The sequence below is a fragment of the Phaseolus vulgaris genome, chromosome 7, assembly GCF_051622355.1.
Source record: "Phaseolus vulgaris cultivar YP4 chromosome 7, ASM5162235v1, whole genome shotgun sequence".
In the NCBI taxonomy this organism is placed as follows: Eukaryota; Viridiplantae; Streptophyta; class Magnoliopsida; order Fabales; family Fabaceae; genus Phaseolus; species Phaseolus vulgaris.
The window spans coordinates 3,219,306-3,240,673 of NC_143504.1; the positions used below are offsets into that span (position 1 = coordinate 3,219,306).

General features: G+C 34.6%; 2 protein-coding genes across 2 annotated transcripts; both read left to right on the forward strand.

Moving 5' to 3' along the window:
* Positions 1–5,885: 5,885 nt before the first annotated feature.
* Positions 5,886–9,746, forward strand: LOC137828088 (protein DETOXIFICATION 12). The gene is made up of 9 exons (XM_068634507.2): positions 5,886–6,013; positions 6,524–6,877; positions 7,275–7,819; positions 7,916–8,002; positions 8,125–8,181; positions 8,272–8,510; positions 8,594–8,799; positions 8,916–9,036; positions 9,595–9,746. The coding sequence occupies exons 2-8, from the start codon at positions 6,641–6,643 to the stop codon at positions 8,976–8,978; spliced, it is 1,434 nt and encodes a 477-aa protein (XP_068490608.1). The 5' UTR covers positions 5,886–6,013; positions 6,524–6,640; the 3' UTR covers positions 8,979–9,036; positions 9,595–9,746.
* A 1,198-nt stretch (positions 9,747–10,944) lies between these two features.
* On the forward strand, positions 10,945–20,839 carry LOC137828092 (FAD/NAD(P)-binding oxidoreductase). The gene is made up of 5 exons (XM_068634516.2): positions 10,945–12,118; positions 18,356–18,455; positions 18,548–18,643; positions 18,728–18,808; positions 20,345–20,839. The coding sequence occupies exons 1-5, from the start codon at positions 11,586–11,588 to the stop codon at positions 20,405–20,407; spliced, it is 873 nt and encodes a 290-aa protein (XP_068490617.1). The 5' UTR covers positions 10,945–11,585; the 3' UTR covers positions 20,408–20,839.
* Positions 20,840–21,368: the final 529 nt, after the last annotated feature.

The window sequence follows — 21,368 nt, forward strand, 5'->3', positions numbered from 1 at the left end:
TAATAAAATTCAGAAACAAAAATTAAAATTCTATTTTGGACAAAAAAATATGGAATTGAAAATAATACATTCTGGAAAAGAGATTATTGTGTTTCGGAAATGAAAATCCGGAAACAAAAATGAAAAACCCATTCTGGATAAAAAAATTCATAATATAAAATTTCGTTCCGGAAAAAAAAAATCCAGAACACATATTTTGGAAATTTTTTTTAAGGATAATTTCGTCTTTTTCGCTGGAATCGGGTGCAATGATATGGTGCAGGAAGCAATTGCCTTGATACAATTATGTGCAAGGTGGCCCCAAAGAGACTTATCAACCTTAACATATATAATATGTACAAGGTAACCTATCATTCTAAAAAATGCTTACCAACCTTAATACGACTATGCGTAAAGTAAAGATCTATAAAATTACTCAGAGTAGAAGTAGTATATTTTAAATGACACATTAATATTTTATTATTAAAATGAAAAGAACATATAAATAGAAAATTCAGTAATTCAAGTTTCATTTCAAAAGAACTACCATTTCCCGAGAACTTCCCTCTTCATTTCCTCTCCCTTCTCTCAAGATTCTAACCTCATCGCTCATCAATTTGACGATCGGAGTCCGCCATTAGATTTCTGGCAGCGAGATCTACAAGACTGTTCGATCAAAATCTCTGATAGAGTAAGTTCAATTTTACTTTTCTCTTTGATTTAAATTTTGAACTAGTTAGGCTTTTCTCTGCATAGGTTTTGCATGTGACTCTTTTAGCTCTCAGGGTTATTCTATGTTAGCTCATGGTCCTAGTGGTATAGTTATATTTCTTACCAGGACTATGTGGTGTAGGTTAGGCTACCCTTAAGCTTTTGATAGTTTGGAGCTCTTAGGGAGCATATGCTCAAGTTCAGGTAAGGGAATCTAGTTTAAATTTTCAATAGAAACCTAGGCTAAAAAACTGAATGTGGGGTGACGTGGTCGCCAGTTCTAATTTTGGTTTGCAAGAATTATTATTTATGAGTAATGTGGGATTATTTGAAATAAATTGTGAAAAATGTTGATTTTGATATAGATGATTTATGATAAAAGATTTGGCTTGAATATGAAAATTTAGTTGACTTGTATAGTTGATCTGTGCAAGTTACTTTTGAAATGAATGAGTTGTTGAAATTGTTTTTGTTTGACTTTGAATGGTGAAATTGGGCAGAATTATGCAGATTTTTCTGCATATCTTGCTTAGGCGAGATAATTCTCGCTCAAGCGAGAATAAAATGAAAAAAGGTTCTCTCGTGTCTTTTCTTGCTCAAGTGAGATTTATGATGAAATTCTGGGTGCTTTCTGCTTGATTCTCGCTCAAGCGAACAATTCTTGCTCGAGCTAGAATCTCTGTAAAAAAAAGCCTTTAAAATGTTAGTTTTTTTTATTTTTGTATGGTTTTACTTATAAATTATGTAAACTTTTATTTCATGTATATTTAATTGAAGATCTCTTTTATTAGACATTTATATGACTAGTAGATGAATTGTGGTGTATTTTGGAAATTCTAAAATTTGGTATGATTTGATTATTTGATGTTGGATTTTGTGAGGTTCAAAATATGAATTTTAATAAAGACATAGTATTTTCATAAAAAAATAAAATAAAAATACTGTGTTAAAATGGTTTAAGATGTGCATCGACTAGAGATTCTTCTAGAAGAAGATATTCTAACTCTACTCAGATCGTGAAATCATATAGATAAAGTTATTCAAGTTGTGAGAGTCGAATGAGGTTCATATGAATGGGTAAGTTGTTTGAAAGATAATAACTTGACCAATTATAGGAGTTAACCCTGTCATACTATGCGCATAGTTGTGTGGATTTCACAGTGATATAATATGACAGGTGTAAATCTTCGAGTTTAAGTCAACACACCAGTCTTCTAGAAATAGAGTCAAGTGTTTATGTGTTGTGAGTCTATGGAAGTCTGACATGCGCAAAGTGAATATTAAATTTTAATAGACACTTGATGATTTGAGAATTTGTATGAGACTTGATGATTTATGTTTATTAATTTGAAATTGAAATTATATAGACTTTTTTTTATATATAACTAGCTTACCTTGTTATTTGTTTGTGTTTGTTACTTTATCTATGATGATCGTGCATTTATACGGGAGTTAGATGATGTTACAGGTAATCGAGTTTCTCGATGAGAAGATTCATGATGAAAAAAAAATATTTTCTTTTAAATAACTGTCTTAATTTTATGTACATATTTAAAGTCCTATGAAAAATGATATATTTTAAAATATTATATAAAATAATTGTGGACATATTTGTATTATGTTTATATATTTATTTTGATATTTCAAGTAGATTATGGTTATTAAATATGGGTAAAAATTTAAGAATTTTAGACGTAAGGACAAAGTGGTCTATCAATTTTAATCTATTTGTTTAAGTTCGAGATTACCTATTTGTCTCAAAAGGACTTAACAACCTTAATTTATTAGTTTATGTGCAATTTGACCTATCAACCATAAAGTGACTTATATTTATTAACTTATGTACCTAGTGACCTATCGAACCCAAATTTACCTTTGCCTATTTATCCCAAGATAGCTTATTGACCGGTATATTATTAGCTTAAAATTTTCAATTTAACTCGTTTAATGAGTTTTTGTTTTGATACATTCACATTAATTTAGTGTTCGTCCATAAACCTATCTGATTACAAATTTAGGTGTCATTAAAGTTTAGGTCTCATTCGAGAAGCTTATGTATCATGTTCAAATAGAAATGAAGTTTAGTTTTCTTAAACACATTTGTTTTAAAACATCACTTTACTTTAAAATGTTTGTTTTCCATGTGTTCATCTTTAAAATAAATTAGTCAATCATAACGTGTTTTTTTATTGAATTGTTGTGAAACTATGAGTTAGTAGATTTGTTCAGCCACCGTCTTTTTGCTCCGTCCGATTAAATTATTTCAAAAAATCTGGGATGTTAGTACTCATTAATAATATAGACAAATATATAATTATTATATATATTTTCGTTATTTAATTGTGCTATACATTAATTTTGAGTAATAAATTTGAAGTTTCAGATCCCAAATATCATCCTAATTATTACTTAGTTTACATAATTATTTATTTTAACTAATTAGTAACCGTAAAACATATTATAATATTCATATTTTAAAAAATACATTTATAAAGAATGTTATCATTATTATCAAATATATTATTAGAGTTATAGAAATATTTAACAAGATTAATTAAACTTATACCATATTACATAAAATAAATATAAAATATAATTATTCAATTGATCAGTTTGACCAGAGTTTATATTTATTGTAATAACCTTCATTGTTACAATTGTGTAATATAATTCAAATGACTAAAATCAAAATAAAAAAATTGATGACATTTAGACGAAAATAAATAAATATGATAATGCGGTGATAATATAAAAAATAAAAAATGAAGGTTATATATATTACACAATTGTAACAATTATCTCTTATTCGGGAATAATGAATTTTTGAAATTATAATTTCTATGTATAACTTAAGCTTTTTTGGTTGATAAAAAATATCGTTGAAAATATTTATATAATTTTTTGAAATAAAAAATAATATATATTGTCACTAAAATATTTGATTTGTTATTAATAAAATTAATACGATTATTCGATATTTTTTGTTATTTTAATTTAAGAAAATTAGATTTTTGTGAAAATGTTTTAATGAGAAACGTAACTATAGATTATTTTTGGAAAATATAGTGTTTACGAATGTATGTTTCAAAAGGTGGATCAACTGTAAAAACATATTTCTTCAATATTAGATTTATAAAAATCTAAAAGTTTGTTTTAATTAAATGTTTCCTTGTAAGAGAAAAAAAAAATTAATTTCTTAACAAATTAAAATTAACTGGTACATAATGTGAACAAATATATTTTCAGAGTAAGTGTTAATTTTCCTCTTAAATTCTATCATTTCCTTTTTTTTAAGTTCATATTGGTTTGACTAAATGAGAAAAAATGATTATTAGTTATTTTCTACATTTTAGTTTTGTTTGACTATGGTGTTTTAAATCTTTAGAATTACTATACTTTTCTCCTTTCTTTGTAGCAATTGCTTGAAATGCAAGTTTTAAGTAAAAAAAAAACATTTCAAACCAATTTTTTTTTTTTTTATAAAGTTTTCGCTTTAGGCATCACTATGCAACTTGACATCTTAGCTAAGCTGACACCTCAAGTAACAACAATCATCTGCCATCACATGAAAAAAATTATTAAAAAAAAATAAAAGATAAAGAAAATACAAAAATATGGGGAGACTAGACCAAAACTCATATGTTAACACAAAACGATACATAGGTAGATTATACCTATTCATAAAGAATTCTACAGACTAGCTGAGAGTCTATTATACCAATGAAAATATTCTCTATGAATAAATCTTAAATTAGCCAACTTATTAGCACACGCATTCCCTTCACGAAAAATATGAGTTACCCTAAACCTGATTGTCCCACAAAAATTAAGACAAGTATTCAATCGATTCTGAAGCATCAACGGAACATTAGTCCTAGGAGTAAACGCAGCACAAACCAAGACAGAATCACATTCAAGCCAGACATTAATAAGTCCTATTTTTTGAGCTTCCTCCATAACAAATTTAATTTATGTAATGATCTCTATTATTCTTAAATAATTTAATCAAGTTTTAAGTTTATAATAAGTGTTTTTAATTATTTTTTATTAAATATTTAAGTACTTGTATTTTTTATATTTTCATAGTCAATTGTAAATTTTGCTGTTAATTGGGATGGAGCAAATATACTATTAGTTTGCATGGCTGTTTTGGGAGTACTGTAAGAAAATAATTAAACAAAAATTAATTTTAAAGACAAAAATAATTAATTATTATATTAGTTAAATTAAAAAATATTTATATTTAAAATAGTTTTTATTATTAATAAAACATTATAAATTAATATCTAATTAATTATCAATTTTATAATTTAAAATAATAGTTGCTAACCCATTTTTGAATAGTAGATATATTTTTCTAACATAATAATAATAATTTAGGGTCATGTAAAGTATTATTAATTATTTTGGATAAAGTGGGTTGAGTTTAATGTTGAATTTGAAACTTCTTGAAATGTACATAGATTTGATCTGGTCTTTAGGATGGATATAGAATTTAATCTTTTACCGAAATTAAATTGATAATTTATATAATTTTTATTAAAGTATTTCTATACTTTAATGTTATATTTTAATTGATATTTATGAATTGTTTTAGTTTCATCAAAATTTAATAATTCAATACACTAATTTAATTAGTTTCCTTAATGACTTCTAGGCGTGGAAGAAGAAATATTAAAGTTAAGTCAATCATTATAAAATGATTGAATTGCTACAAGAGTACTGATTCAATCCCAGGTCTGTCATATGATTTTTTTTCTATCTAATTATTCTAATTTAATTTTTTTTTCATCATACACATCATATTATATTGTACAATTTTATGTTTACTATGAATTAGAGGTTGAATTTTCACACCAATTTTAATTTATTTTATTGTTTTACAAAATTTATAAATTCACTTAAATTTTTTACAATTATTTATATTCAAATTTTATTTAATTTTTTCAACAATTTTGCATATATCAAAAGTTAAATTATTCGTATTTTTTATCGATCATTTTAATTACAAACTTTTTAAAACTTTTTCTTTAATTTCTCTTTCATTTTATTTAATTCAAACAAATCACTTTACCCCTTTTTTTTCTTCTCTCAAATCTATCATTTTCCTTTTTCATAAATTTTTCCCTCTCTCTGAATCCAAAATTATTATTGGGAATGGTCTGGTTGAAGAAATGAATCGGGTGGCCCATATAGCAAGGCCCATGATAGACCAACATGCATTTTGAAGACCATTGTCTCTTTCGATTATTGTTTCTTCTCCATTCATCGTGTGAAGTGGACTATCTGGGTTCGCTGCACACTGGAGCACGCCAAAACTCAGGTTCCAATTCCTCATATAATATTTTCATGTCTTCATTTTTGAGCACTTGTAGTATCGAGTTTAGCTTCTATGGATAATCAATATAATTTTCTCACTGTTATTTAATTACAAATTACCATAAAAATAACCTTTTAGTTCATTATCACAGCAAAAAAATCTCAAGAAATAAAAAAATTATTATCACTATTAAGTATTGGAATTTAAGTTCAGTTTAACTTTACAAAAATCAGTTTACAATTTAATAATTTACACCAATTATGTACTGTAAAATATTATTGTTGATAGTGTATATGAGATTTTTAACAGAGATTTGAAATCTATATAATTCAGAGATTTGAAATCTATAATCTATGATTTTGGAGCTACTTGAAGTTAAATTAGTTAATGGTTTAATTTTCATAGTATTTTTTTTTTATTGTAAGGAATCTTGCTAGATATAAATTCTAAAGTAGTTTTTGTGTTTGACTGCTATCAAAATGATTGGTCATTGTCATATTTTTCTGTCCGCAGACTTGATTAAAGAGGCAAAGAATGTGAGTGTATGCAGTTTGTGATTGATTGAGAAGCAGAGGCAAGGGTCTTTCATACCAACTCAAATCTTGGTGGTCACTAGTAGGAGAGAACAACATGGAAGATAACTTGTTAGCAAAAGGAAGTGAGAAGCAGAAAGTTACATGGGATGGTTTTGGTGAAGAAATGAAAAAGATCTTTTGGATAGCAGGACCTATGGCGATTGTGACTGTTTCCCAGAGTTTGTTGCAGGTTGTGTCACTCATGATGGTTGGTCACCTAGCTGATGAGCTCTATCTCTCCGGCGCCGCCTTAGCCATCTCTCTTGCCGCCGTTACTGGTTTCAGTGTTATTGTATTAAGCTAAACTCAACTATATGTTTCTCTCGTTTTGCTCTTCACAGTTATGTGCTTTCCCTAATAGTTAACATCAATCTACCTCAAGACCATAATGGTCAACACAACTATCACATTATGTAAATATCCAAATGTGTACATATTCCTAATGGTTGGCTTACTTTTATGATCTAAGTAGAACTACATTGTTACATTATTTTCGAAGTACAAGTTCAATGATGCTAAAAGGTAGTAATAAATATAAATCACTGAATCGACTGCAATGAAATCTGATGCTTTGAGTGATTAAGTTTATCTTCTTTGTGAACGATTTCTGTCATGTTAGCTTCCTCAAATTCATCTTGATTTTATTTCCTAACTAACTCAGTGCAATCTCAATTTGCAAATGCTGACAGACGGGGATGGCTAGTGGACTGGAAACTATTTGTGGACAGGCATATGGCGCTCAGCAATATAAAAAGTTTGGAGTGCAAACATACTCTGCCATATTCTCTCTCACAATCGTTTGTCTTCCCCTGACTTTCATCTGGATCAACATGGAAAAGATACTGGTTTCCATCGGCCAGGACCCTCTAATTGCACATGAAGCAGGAAAATTCTTAATTTGGCTTCTTCCTGCACTTTTTGCATATGCAATTATGGGACCGATAGTTCGATATTTTCAAATGCAAAGTCTGACTCTTCCAATGCTTGGAATTTCTTGTGTCACTCTATGTATCCACATACCTCTTTGTTGGGCTTTGGTGTTCAAGACTGCACTGAATAACATTGGGGGAGCATTGGCAATGAGCATATCATTATGGTTAAATGTGATTTTTCTTGGATTGTATATGAGATACTCTCCTGCATGTGCAAAAACGCGTGCACCCATAACTATGGAGCTGTTCCAAGGAATTTGGGAGTTCCTTCGCTTTGCGATCCCTTCTGCAGTGATGATTTGGTGATTCTTCCTTTTTCAAGTTGTATATATACATATTCATCTACGCAATTATAAAATGATTCGTTTTAATGTTTTTTCATGTAATGTTCATTTTAGCATGGAATGGTGGTCGTTTGAGCTGCTTATCTTGCTGTCTGGGCTGTTGCCAAATCCACAACTTGAAACTTCAGTTCTATCTGTTTGGTATGTTTGCTACATTCATTTCTTAGTTTCAACATGTCATGTAGACTTTTAAGGCCATCCTTGAACTGCAACTCACTATAACATTTCGTGAGTTAACGTGATTCATTGTCTTTTTTCTACAGTCTCAACACTATTTCCACTCTCTTTGCAATACCTTTGGGAATCTCTGCTGCAGCTAGGTGACATCATAAACAGTTATTTCTAACTATTTTGCATGTCACAATCTATACATCATAAACCAATTATCTTTCCTTTCTCTAATTGTGTAGCACAAGGATTTCAAATGAATTAGGAGCAGGTAATCCACATGCTGCCCGTGTTGCTATGTTGGGTGCAATCTCTTTTGCAATCATGGAGGCAACTGTAGTTAGCGGAACCCTCTTTTTCTGTCGCCGTGTTTTTGGTTATGTTTTCAGCAATGAGAAGGAAGTTGTTGATTATGTCACTGCCATGGCTCCTCTGGTTTGCATATCTGTTATACTGGACAGCGTACAAGGTGTTCTCTCAGGTAAAATCCCCTCGTCTATTGTTTAAGCAAATTTTATATAAAAGAGAACGGTTGTCTCAATTTGCTTTACATACTTTGGCTAGGGGTTGCTAGAGGTTGTGGATGGCAACATATAGGGGTTTATGTGAATCTTGGGGCATTCTACCTCTGTGGGATTCCTGTTGCTGCCTCGCTCGCATTTTTGGCTAAAATGAGAGGCAAAGGACTCTGGATTGGTGTACAAGTCGGTGCTTTTGTTCAATGTATTCTACTTTCTACCATAACAAGTTGCATAGATTGGGAACAACAGGTATATATTACTATTTCTTGTTTGGTGCTTAATATTGATGAATGCCCTTGTTGAAGGGTACTATGCCATTTTATGCGTTTGTTTTAATTGTGTGGTCTTACTAAATACTAATGCAGGCTATGAAGGCAAAGAAGAGATTATTCAATAGTGAAATATCAGCAGACAATGGACTGGTATGAGTAGCCCATCATTCAAAGGCCGATTTTCATGACCGGATTGACTCTCCATGCATGAGAAGTACGAGCTCAATCTCTTTATTGCCTTTTTGAAACTTGAAAATGAAGCTTAATCAGACTCTTATAGTTATTGTTTCAAGTTAACTTAAAATGTGTTTTTGTGGAACTCCACAGCCCCTCTAGTTCTAACATACATACATACATACATAGTAGGATTATTTAGTTGGTTTTTCTTCTATTTTTTTTCATAAAAATATTTTAGTTTGTGCTATATGTAAATTAAAGAGCTGAATAAGTTTTTGGCCTTGTAGAATTTCATATTTTAGTTTCGTTAAAAAATTTTGCCAAATTTTACATTAAAGAGTGATTTCGAAATAAGTTTATCTTTGGTCTTCACGTCCAAGGGTCCGAAGAAGCTGCAGCAAGAAAATCAGGACAAAAATGGTCTCATTCTATACGTCTCTAAGTTTGTAACTTCTGCTTACATTCTGTTGTGTTCCAAAACCTGTCTAATAGGTTCAACATTCATCATAATGACTAACATTGCAATTGTTAATATTATTACTCTCTCAATTATCTCTTAAAATTGCTTTCTGATTTTCTATTATTTCTTCTGCAGCATGAATGATTTACTCAAAGTGGAAACACTGATTTCGAAAGGTAACAGACAGAAAACACCAGTCACCCAAGATCACTTCCGAAATTGTATCTGGTTTTTAAGAACAGATTATACAAATAATAAGATTACCTTAATTAAGTAAAAAAATTTCTATTACTTACAGTATGCGAGTTAATTTTTTTTCTTATAAAAATACTTAGTTATTACTATGCAATTTGACATCTCAGCTAGACAATCCATATGTTAACAAAACGATATATAAATAAACTATACCTATTCATAAAGAATTATAACAACATAATAGATGAAAATCTATTATACCAATGAAATGATTCTCTATGAATAAGTCATAAATTAAATAACTTATCAAACATTTCCTTCACGAAAAATTTGAGTGACCCAAAACCTGATTTTTCTAAGTTAATTTTTTTTAAGCATTAGTAATATCTTTAAATTCTGTATAACTTGAAAGTCTATTTAAGTGTCCTGTTTTAAAGTTCTAGGTCTTGTTCATAACAAAATTTTTGGTTGTTTTCAAGAGATCAATATTAAAGAAATTATTTTTTTAAACAAACAATAAGCTATTATATTAAAAATGAACATACAAATAGTTTCTTAAGTTGCTACAAGAGAAAAAGTCAGAAAGATTTTTTAAGAAGATATAAGTAAGCAATAAAAAAATAATACAGAAAATAAAGTTATTTAGAAGTTTCAACCAAATAATAATAAAATAATTATTTTTCTATCGAATTGGATGTGATCACTTTTTTTTTAAATAACAATTTAATTTTGAAAAAAAAAACAATTAATTTGTAAAAATGTAACAATTAAACTAATTCAAAGAAAATTGATATACAACTATGATATTTCTATTGAAAAAACTATTTTTTTTATTACTTATAAGTTGAGGTAAAAATATGGATCAAGACTGATTATTTATAAATTTATACATTGAAGACTATTAAAATTTTAAAGTATATTCTTATTGTAAACTTTATTAGTGATATTAATAATTACACACATATTATATTTATATCATTTGTATTATTATATATAATATATAATATATAATATTGTATAAATAATCAATATGTGCTTGGATATTGTAAAAATGTTTTTACATATTAGTATCAGTATTTCCTTAATCAAAGGATTTATCCCTGTCCAATTTCTTATTACATCCTTATTCAACTGTTTCCATTATTTTATTTTATTAATGCCTTGAATAATTTTTAATATTAATTAAAGAATTGCTTTATACTTATTTTTAAGAGATTGTTCTTTTATACTATAATAAATAAGAAATTATATAGCCGTTTTTGTTGAATAGGGTGTCCCAATTCCACAGAAATATCGATTTCATTACAACTCCATGTTTTTCTCTTGAATCCTTTTGAATTAATACTGTGAATAAGATTTTGGAACACTTAAGAGTCTTATGGACTCAAAATGTGTGGTTTAAGACACCTAAGGTGTCCTAGGAAAATGGGTTGAAGTTCTATGATTTAGAGATCAATATCCAATGATGTTTATTTCCATTATTCCAAAATTCTATTTCGAAACATTAATATTGACAGATAACAGATTTATTTAATTTAATTTAATTTTTATTATAACTATAGCGTGCATTTCAATCATTATCCAGTTTATTTCTTTTAGTATTATGCATATCTAAACTATCATACTATTCTTAAAATAAAAATATATTTTCTTTCATGATAAAGAATTAAAATAAATAAATAAATATGAAGAAAAACTAACTTATTAAAAGATATTTTTATTTTGAGCCAATTAGTGGTAGCCAACCAGGACTCATCTTCGTTCCAACTGTGTGGGACAAGACGGCGAAGAAACATGACACGTGGAACTCTCATTATCCTTAATTCACCAGGGGCGCACTTTATCATTACCCGCCCCTTCCGCCGCCTCTTTCTACTCTGACCGAACCCTCCACGTGACCTAACCACAACAAAATTACGTTCAAAAACACCATGTCACTCTTTATCTCACCGTCACCCTCGCTTACCCTCCACCCCCATGCGCACTTTAGCCCCTCCATGTCCATCCTACGCCGCTTCCATCTAAACCTTCGCTCCCGCCGCCGCCTCGCCACCGTTTCCGCTGCCGTCCGTCAGGACACTACCGTCTGGACCCCGGCCCCACTCTCCGAGGTCGAGCACGCCGCCGAGTCGCTCTTCCACATCGCCATCGACGTGTCTGACGCGCCTGACCTCGCCGCGTCCCACACGCTCGCCGGGCAGTACCTCCAGCTCCGCCTACCCGACGCGTCCAAGCCCTCGTTCCTCGCCATTGCATCGCCGCCGAAGCTGGCCGCGAAGCATGGCGTGTTCGAGTTCCTCGTGAAGAGCGTGGCAGGGTCCACCGCGGAAGCGCTGTGCGCGTTGAAGAGAGGCGATGTGGTTGAACTCAGCCAAGTCATGGGAAACGGATTCAACATCGATCGGATCGAGCCGCCCGAGAAATATGGAACCGTTATCGTCTTCGCCACTGGATCTGGAATTAGGTCAGTTTGCAATTTACCGTTTTGCCATCATTTTGTGGTTATCTTTTTGAAATGTTTCCATTTGTTTTATTCCTTCTTAGAACATTGAATTTATGTGGTTACAAACTCATGCTGCATGGCAATGGAAGTTTTAGATTATTATAGTTTCCTCATGATCCTTGATATCATGCAAAATTTGATACAGACCAACACAGAAAATAAGAGAAATGAGGTAAACGTGGTATATTATGGATACTGAAAAAGGGAAAATACAGTAGGAGGCTACTGTCCAGAGCTATGCTCCTATAGAGAATTAGCATTCTCCATTCTGCAAAACTGCAATATTCTTTCTCTCCCCCCATTCTCATGCTAGGCTGTGCCTATAAGGATACACGCCTCACACACCCACAAATCCCGTAACTAACTATCACCCAACCTTTTCTTTCTCTCTCTCTCTCTGTGCCACCTCATCATGCTCTGTTAGCCTTTTCAATTCTGTTTCTCCTAGTGTACACACGCCATATTCTAGGCCTATGTAAACCTGGATCAGCTTGAACATTCTTTTGGGCCCATGAATCATTTTGGGTTCTATCAATTCCACCTTCTTGAGATACAACCTTGTCCTCAAGGTTAAATGCGGGAAATTGATTGAGAATTGTGAGTTCATCTTCCCATGTTGCTTCATCTTTTGATTTGCCTTGCCACTTGATCAAACACTGCTTCACCTCGTCGTCCTGCCGATACTCTGTTCTGCTAGCTAACACCAATTCTGGTTCTGCTGTCTCAACAATTTCACCAGACAGACTCTCAGGAAGGTCTTTCTCCACCTGGCAAGTTCCCACTGCTTTCTTCAGTAAGGACACATGAAATACTGGATGAATACGTGAGCTGTTAGGTAGTTGAAGCTTGTAAGCAACTGAACCAATGCATTCCAACACTTGGAAAGGTCCATAAAATCTAGCAGACAATTTAGGATTGATTCGATGAGCTACGGATTGTTGTCTATGTGGACGTAATTTCACAAAAACCCAATCCCCCACTTCAAATTTCTGGTCATGTCGCTTCTTATCAGCTTGAGCCTTCATCCTAACTTGTGCTCTGAGTAAGTGGCCTTTTAATTGTCGTAACGCTTCATCCCGGTCCAACAGCTCCTGCTGAACAGCCTCTACCTTAGTTTCTCCGACAGCAAATTGAAGTAAAGTTGGGGGTTTGCGTCCATAAACGATCTCAAATGGGGTGACCCCAATGGACTCATGAAAGGTAGTATTATACCAATACTCCGCCCAATGCACCCACTGGATCCATGTTCGTGGCTGGTCAGCAATAAAACACCGTAAGTACGTCTCTAAGCAACGGTTAACGACCTCTGTTTGTCCATCCGTTTCGGGATGATAAGCTGTACTCATGGTAAGGTGAGTTCCCTGCAACTTGAACAACTCCTTCCAAAAGTTGCTGACAAAGATAGGATCGCGGTCACTTACAATAGACTTCGGTGTTCCATGTAAACGAACCACTTCCTTGGTAAAGTGTTCTGCTACCACTCTAGCTGTGTACGGATGCTTGAGGGGAATAAAATGAGCATACTTGGATAGGCGGTCCACGACCACAAACACCGAGTCAATTCCCTTCACCTTTGGTAATCCATTGATAAAATCCATGGATAAGTCATCCCAAATTTTTTCTGGAATAGGTAGAGGCTGTAATAATCCACCGGGAGTGGTTGCCAAGTACTTCTGCCTCTGACAAACATCACAACTCCTGACGTATTCTTGAACAGCTCGTTTCATCCCTATCCAATAGATGTTGGCAGCCAACTTCCTGTAGGTACGGTAAAAACCCGAATGCCCTCCTTGAGGGGTGGCATGGAATTCGTGAAACAGCTTTGGGATCCACATGGACTGAGCTGAAATTACTAAGCGCCCTTCATAGTATAAAACCCCTTCTCTATATGAGAAACCAGGTTTACTTGTGGTATTTGCTTTGAGTGCTGCAATGATAGTAGCCAAAGCCTCATCTTGATGAACCTCCTCCATTAACTGCCCTCCGTCACTCCACACAGGGTAAGAAATTAAAGAATGCAACTCCCCTGTCTCGTACATTCTGGACAAAGCATCTGCCCCTCCGTTCGTGGCCCCTGGTTTATAAACAATGTCAAACTGGTACCCCAAAAGCTTGGCAGCCCAATTCTGTTGGTCCATGGTGGAAATCCGCTGATGCAATAGCTGCCGCAGACTCTTTTGATCAGTATATACAATAAATTGCCTACCTAACAAATAAGGGCGCCAGTGCTGCACAGCCAAGACAATTGCCATCAATTTCTTTTCATATGCTGACTTTGTCTGATTTCTTTCACTCAAAGCCTTGCTAAAAAAAGCCACAGGTCTGGAATTCTGCATAAGAATTGCCCCTACTCCACAGCCCGAAGCATCACTTTCAATGATGAAAGGTTGTGAAAAATCAGGTAGAGCAAGAACTGGGGCTGTTGTCATCTTTATCTTCAAAGTGTCAAATGCTAGCTGAGATCTAGGATTCCAGGTGAATCCATCTTTCTTGGTCAGCTCCGTCAGGGGACGTGCTATCCTCCCGTAGTCCTTGACAAATTTCCGGTAATATCCGGTAAGTCCCAGAAAGCCTCGCACACCTTTCACATTTTTGGGAGTTGGCCAATTGATGATACTAGCAATCTTGGCAGGATCCATAGTCACCCCTTGTTGAGAAACCACATGACCCAAATACTCTATTGAACACTGAGCAAAAGCGCACTTCTTCCTGTTGACAACCAACTTCTGGTCACGTAAGATCCTTAACACTGTGGAAAGATGCTGAAGATGGGATGGCCAATCGTGACTGTATACCAGTATATCATCGAAGAAAACCAACACAAATCTTCTAAGCATGGCTCGAAACACCTCATTCATTAGGGACTGAAACGTAGACGGAGCATTCATCAGGCCAAAAGGCATTACCAAATACTCGTAGTGCCCCTCATGTGTGCGGAACGCCGTCTTGTGGACATCTTCACCTCGCACCAACACTTGGTGATACCCGGATCTGAGGTCAAGCTTGGAAAAATACATAGCTCCGTGCAACTCATCAAGCAACTCATCAATCACGGGAATTGGAAACTTATCCGGCACGGTTGCTTTATTCAAAGCCCTATAATCCACACACATTCGCCACGATCCATCCTTCTTCTTCACCAGAATAACAGGGCTAGAAAAAGCACTCTGACTGTGGCGTACTAACCCTGCTTGCAGTAATTCTTTGGTCTGTTTTTCTATTTCATCTTTGTGATGATGGGAATAGCGATAGGATCGAACATTTACCGGACCTTGTCCTTCCAACAGGTTGATTCTGTGTTCTATTTGTCGCCTTGGTGGTAGTCCAACGGGCGTTGTAAAAATTTCTGCAAACTGCTCCAATAAATAGTCGAGCTGCTGTTTCTGAATTGGAGTCAAACTCGTCATCTCAGTGGTCTGTGCAACTCTGTTCTGGGGCACCAATTCAGAGGCAAAAAACCATTCCTCAACCCACTTACGTGTGTTTCCCACAAAGCTTTGTAAAGCTATTTGTGCAATATGTTTTGTGCTCTGTCCCTGTACCATGACCCACTCTTTGTTGTGTTGGAATCTCATGGTCTGCTTTCCCCAATCCACCACCATTTCTCCTAAGGTAGCCAGCCACGACATGCCCAAAACCACATCAATGCCTTCTAAATCAAACAGCAAGGTATCCACAAATAATTTAATTCCCTCTAATTCAATTTCCACCTGCTTACATTCTCCTCTGGCTACAACCTTATGACCATCTCCCAAGCGAATTCTCATTTCCTTAGTGAGTTCCACTTCCCATCCCATGGTTTGAACCAACCTCTTAGAAATGAAGTTGTGTGTTGCCCCACTGTCAACTAAAATCACAATGGGTACTCCCTTAATTGCACCTTCCAATTTCATTGTCTGGGGTTGAACAGTACATGTCTGCAGGCTCAATACAGTGCATTCACCATCAATTTCCAGGTTCTCTTCTTCCATCTCCGTTGAAATCAAAGCCTGCGCTTCACCTTCTTCCTCAGATTCTTCTAACACCATTATCCTCAATTGTTTATCCGGACATTGGTGAAGGGGGTGAAATTTCCCCCCACACTTATAGCATAACCCTTTCTGCCTTCTTTCCAAAAGTTCCTGGTAAGGAAGATGGCGAATTCCACGATCCTTCTGTGTTGCACGTGATTTTTCTGTCGCTGGTAGCCGCCCCTGTTTTTCATCGTTGTTTTGGATCATTACCCAGCCTTGACCCTGTTCACGGCCCACAGAAACTGGCCCATTCATAGTGGGGTGGGTCGACTTATTGTATTGACCAGACCCATACCCGAATCGGGGACCCATACCTTTCGACCCAGTGGCAACCCGATTGCGACCCTGCAACTCGTTCTCTACTGCCTTCGCCAATGTAATGAGGCGTGAACGTGGCAACGGCCCCATCGCACGCATACTCCTCACTCTCGCACGAATATCATCGCACAACCCATGGATGAAATACCCAAAATATTGTTCATCTGGTAATTTTGGGATCTGGGCTATTAAACGTTCAAATTCCAGAACGTAGGTGTCCACTGAACCATTCTGCTGGAGTGAAGACAATTGTTCAAAGACATCTCCCTCACTAGTGCTTCCATAACGCTCCAGCAACTCTTGGATGAGTTTCTCCCAAGTCAAACCAGAATCCAGATGCAGCAGAGAATTGAAGAAATGAATTGTAGATCCCTCCGTACAAAGATGGGCTAAGTTCACTCGTACCTCAGGACTGGTTTCCATGACATGAAAATAGACCTCTGCTCTAGCAATCCATCCAGCAGGGTCTTCACCAGTGAACATCGGCAGTTCGACCTTCTTCACTGATTGACGAAACTCGTCCAACAGTTCTCCGTTCAGCTTCAACCATCCTGAGCCAAACGTCGGTCCGCCGGAATCTCCTCTTTCCTCACCGTTCCGATTCTTGTTTCCGCTATTGCCTGTCTCCTTGTCTCCATCAGTCCGCTTCAATTGCAAACTCTGGCTCAGCATCGCCAATAGTTGTTCCTGGTTACTCTCAGCCTTCAATTGCATTGTGTTGAGTGTTGCACGTAGGTTAGCAACTTCATTTTCCAGAGCAGATACTTTGGCTTCCATCTTCTTCGGTGGCATTCGTCAGAATTGTCACACCTCCTAGCACTGGTTTCTTCCTCGCAGATCCGGCAGGTCGGACCAGTTTGATACAGACCAACACAGAAAATAAGAGAAATGAGGTAAACGTGGTATATTATGGATACTGAAAAAGGGAAAATACAGTAGGAGGCTACTGTCCAGAGCTATGCTCCTATAGAGAATTAGCATTCTCCATTCTGCAAAACTGCAATATTCTTTCTCTCCCCCCATTCTCATGCTAGGCTGTGCCTATAAGGATACACGCCTCACACACCCACAAATCCCGTAACTAACTATCACCCAACCTTTTCTTTCTCTCTCTCTCTGTGCCACCTCATCATGCTCTGTTAGCCTTTTCAATTCTGTTTCTCCTAGTGTACACCCGCCATATTCTAGGCCTATGTAAACCTGGATCAGCTTGAACATTCTTTTGGGCCCATGAATCATTTTGGGTTCTATCAAAATTCTTCAGTAAACGCGATTGATTCGACCCTAATGGCGGAGCATAGACTTCAAAAACCTTTATGTTACAGTTGCAGTTGTTGCTACCAGATTTTAAAATCTTGCATTGCATTTATTGACATTAATGCATTTTGTTCGGATACATTTGTCTACGAACAATTGCAGGAGAAGAAAATATGAATTAAGCTTCCTGAATGTTAAACTTATGCTCCCCAATTTTTGGAGGAGTATGATGAAAAAACCTTTAAAATAGTTATATAAATTAGGATTGTTTAAACAAAGTTCTTCACAGGGACTTTTAGGAGAATAAAATAGATGATTTTTTCCTGAAGTTAAAATTAGTTAATGCATAAACTAATTCGTAGAAGATTCCCCGAAAGATTTCTCTAATTTCATTTTTTCTTCTTATTTTTTTCTCTTAAAAAGTCTTTATGGAGAAAGTTTGTCTAAAAAGACTTTTACTATATTTTTGTGTCAAAGAAGCTCAATTTATAGTGTTGTTTTTCTTCTGGAAGTGCTTATTGGTAAGTTTAACATAACCTTAATCCTAGATTTTCCATGAATTCTCTTTGAGATTTGGTCTGAGTCTGACCGTTTACTTTGTTGTGTGCAGTCCAATTCGGTCTCTTATTGAGTCAGGGTTTGATGCGGGGAATAGGTCTGATGTAAGACTATATTATGGGGCCAGGAACCTACAGAGAATGGCTTATCAGGTTATTTCAGTTGTTTTTTATCTTAATGAAAGGAATGGTTGAACTACTTTTAATCAGAGCTGCTTTAATAGCAATCTTGTTTTATGTTATAGGATAGATTTAAAGACTGGGAATCTTCTGGTGTGAAGATTTTTCCTGTATTGTCTCAACCTGATGATGGTTGGACTGGGGAAAGTGGCTATGTTCAGGTAAAGTGCTTGAGCTCAGGATTTAAGTTTCACATTATTTCCTTCACAGGCAATGATTGTTTGCACACATGGTTGTATTCACAGGCTGCATTTTCAAAAGCAAAGCAGATATCTAACCCTCTGGCGACCGGTGCTGTACTTTGTGGGCAGAAACAGATGACCGAGGTGTGTTATTAGACCTCAGCTTTACCTGTCAATCTGCATAGTTATGAGACGTGTTTGTTGCGTGTTTATTAACTTTCCATTGTTGCAACCTTCTGTCAATTACCACTGTCTTTCCTAGTTATCTTATAGGAAGAAGAGGAGTTCTAGCAATTTTTTAAACAAAAAATTGTGATTTCCAATAATTTTTATCAATCTAAGAATAAGAAAGATTATATTAGCATGTAGAGAATGAGAGAAAGATACAATAATGGTTGATTTGAGGAAACCAACCTCCACGGAATAGCACTCAATTAGAAATAAAATTAGCATGTAGGTTATTAAACGTTTCCTCCTTAGGTAGAGCCAAACGACTAAAGTTAAATAATTATAGAAAATAAATTCAAAACAATCAGGTTACTAAAAACAAATGAATTGCATTCTACTTGTTTTCATTCTCGTTCGATGAGAATGAGAACCTATGTGGAGAATAATAGAAAGATACTAATGTTTTCATCCTCCAAGATTTATGTTTTCGTTCTCTGAAATATTCTGAAAAGACAAGGTAGTTCCGCAGGTCATGCATCCTGTTGATTATATTTTACTTGTTTTCATTCTCCTTTCCTTACCCTCTCTGATTTTTTTATTTTCTCAAACTTAGTGAAAGAACTGTGCAACTAATAGAAAATAAGGTTCATTGGAGAAGTGCTGAACTGGACTAACTCAAATTGAATTTGGTTGTTGTGCTATGCAATAGCTTCTATATAGTGAACAGACCATGGTCAGTGAGAGAGGGTGCTCCAGAGTTTGTGGGAAAGGGATATGCGACATTGTTAAAATTATTGTCTACAACACAAACAACTATTAGATCTGTTATCAGTGTTGTTGTTAAATGGCAACTATAGCGGCAGGGTTGGTGGATTTTTTTTGCCAACAATAGGCAATTTGTGAAAGGAGGCCTGCCATGGAAAACACCATGGGCCACAATGTCATGTTTATATGGTACAATTTTGGTCTTCTGTTGTATTCTGCCATCGGCCATTGATAACACTGTATGCTATCAATGCTGCTAAGAATACGTTAGCCAATGTTTTTAGAATAAGCTGTGTCTAGTACGGAGGGAGGATACAGGGGAGAGATAAGGTGAATAGAAATAGGGAAAAAAATATGAAGTGAGTGAAAATAAGTGAAAAATATAATAAATATAAAGATGTTTGGTAAGAGAAATAAAGACAATAAAAATTCATTTTCGGATGTCATTTCCCAGCACACAGTCAAGTGCCAACGTGTTTCCCCTGCATTTTTCACCATTTGAGAGTGGAAATGCTTCAAGTGTAGCCCACCACTATTTCTATCAAAACAGGTGTTAAATGAGAATTGAGAAATACTAACAACAATACCATTTTTTATGGATAAAACCTTGAATTGATCCATGATTTATGTTTTGTTTTCGTTTGTTTCAAGATATATTCATCAATTTTGGAGTGTCAAATATTTCGTTACTTGTTTTCTTTTTATCTTGGTTCCAATGCATAACACTTCAGTACATTATTGTTACAGGAGGTGACATCAATTCTTGTTGCTGATGGAGTATCTGCAGATAAGATATTGAAGAACTTTTGATAAAAATGGAATTTGGTTAGTGTTGTATCATTTTTTATTTTGAATTATACTCAATATTTGTTCATTACCTTTGCTGTGTATCAAGCATCTCAGCATGGAATGTACAATAAAGAACAATTTTGTATTAGTCTAATACCACTTTGGGGGTCCAAATATAGGACAAATATACCGGGCTTAGGAAAGTTGAGTAAAACTTCCAATGGTTGATTTGTTGCACCATTGCACTGTTTTATTAATGCCTGTATTATCACGTCGCATGTAATCGATAAATGGACATTAAAGTTGGCACTGAGCCAAAGGTCGACTAGTGATGGAGCTGTCTCTAGTTATAAGCAAGACTAGAATAGCTTCCAAACATAAAGTCTTTTTGTTGAATAACTTTTTCATAAACTCAGATTTGGATTTGCGACAGAATAAACCATTTTTACAATGGGACTTTTTTGTGTGTTTTGGTTGATACGTATACGTAAATATTGAACCGACTGTTAAACTAAATGAATGGAACGTCTGCTAGTTTGACTCCTTTAACATACAGATCAAATATCAGTTCAGTGTATTGAGGATTAAGAAAAGAAATTAGATGGCTAATATTATATTCAGACTAAACAATTTAAACTATTTATCTCTAATTAAAATGAAGTCGACATATCATTAAATAGAGACTATTTCAGATGATAAAAAGTCAGGGTTGAGCTTATGTCTCTTAATCTCTATGTAGTAACTATCGCTTAGAACATTCAAGATAAAAAATGGTACCTCCTAAACCGTTATTCCAAAGGTCATTGACGCCCCTGCAATGGTTACACACAGCAAGTATTCCCACGCCCATTGAATACTAAAAGTACTACTAGACACAAATGCTCAACTGAAACTGCATACAACGCCTACTTTGTTCATTAATAAATAAAACCAACTAAGAAAAAAAATCCCACATAAATCCTTAAAGGTATTATTTTTGTAA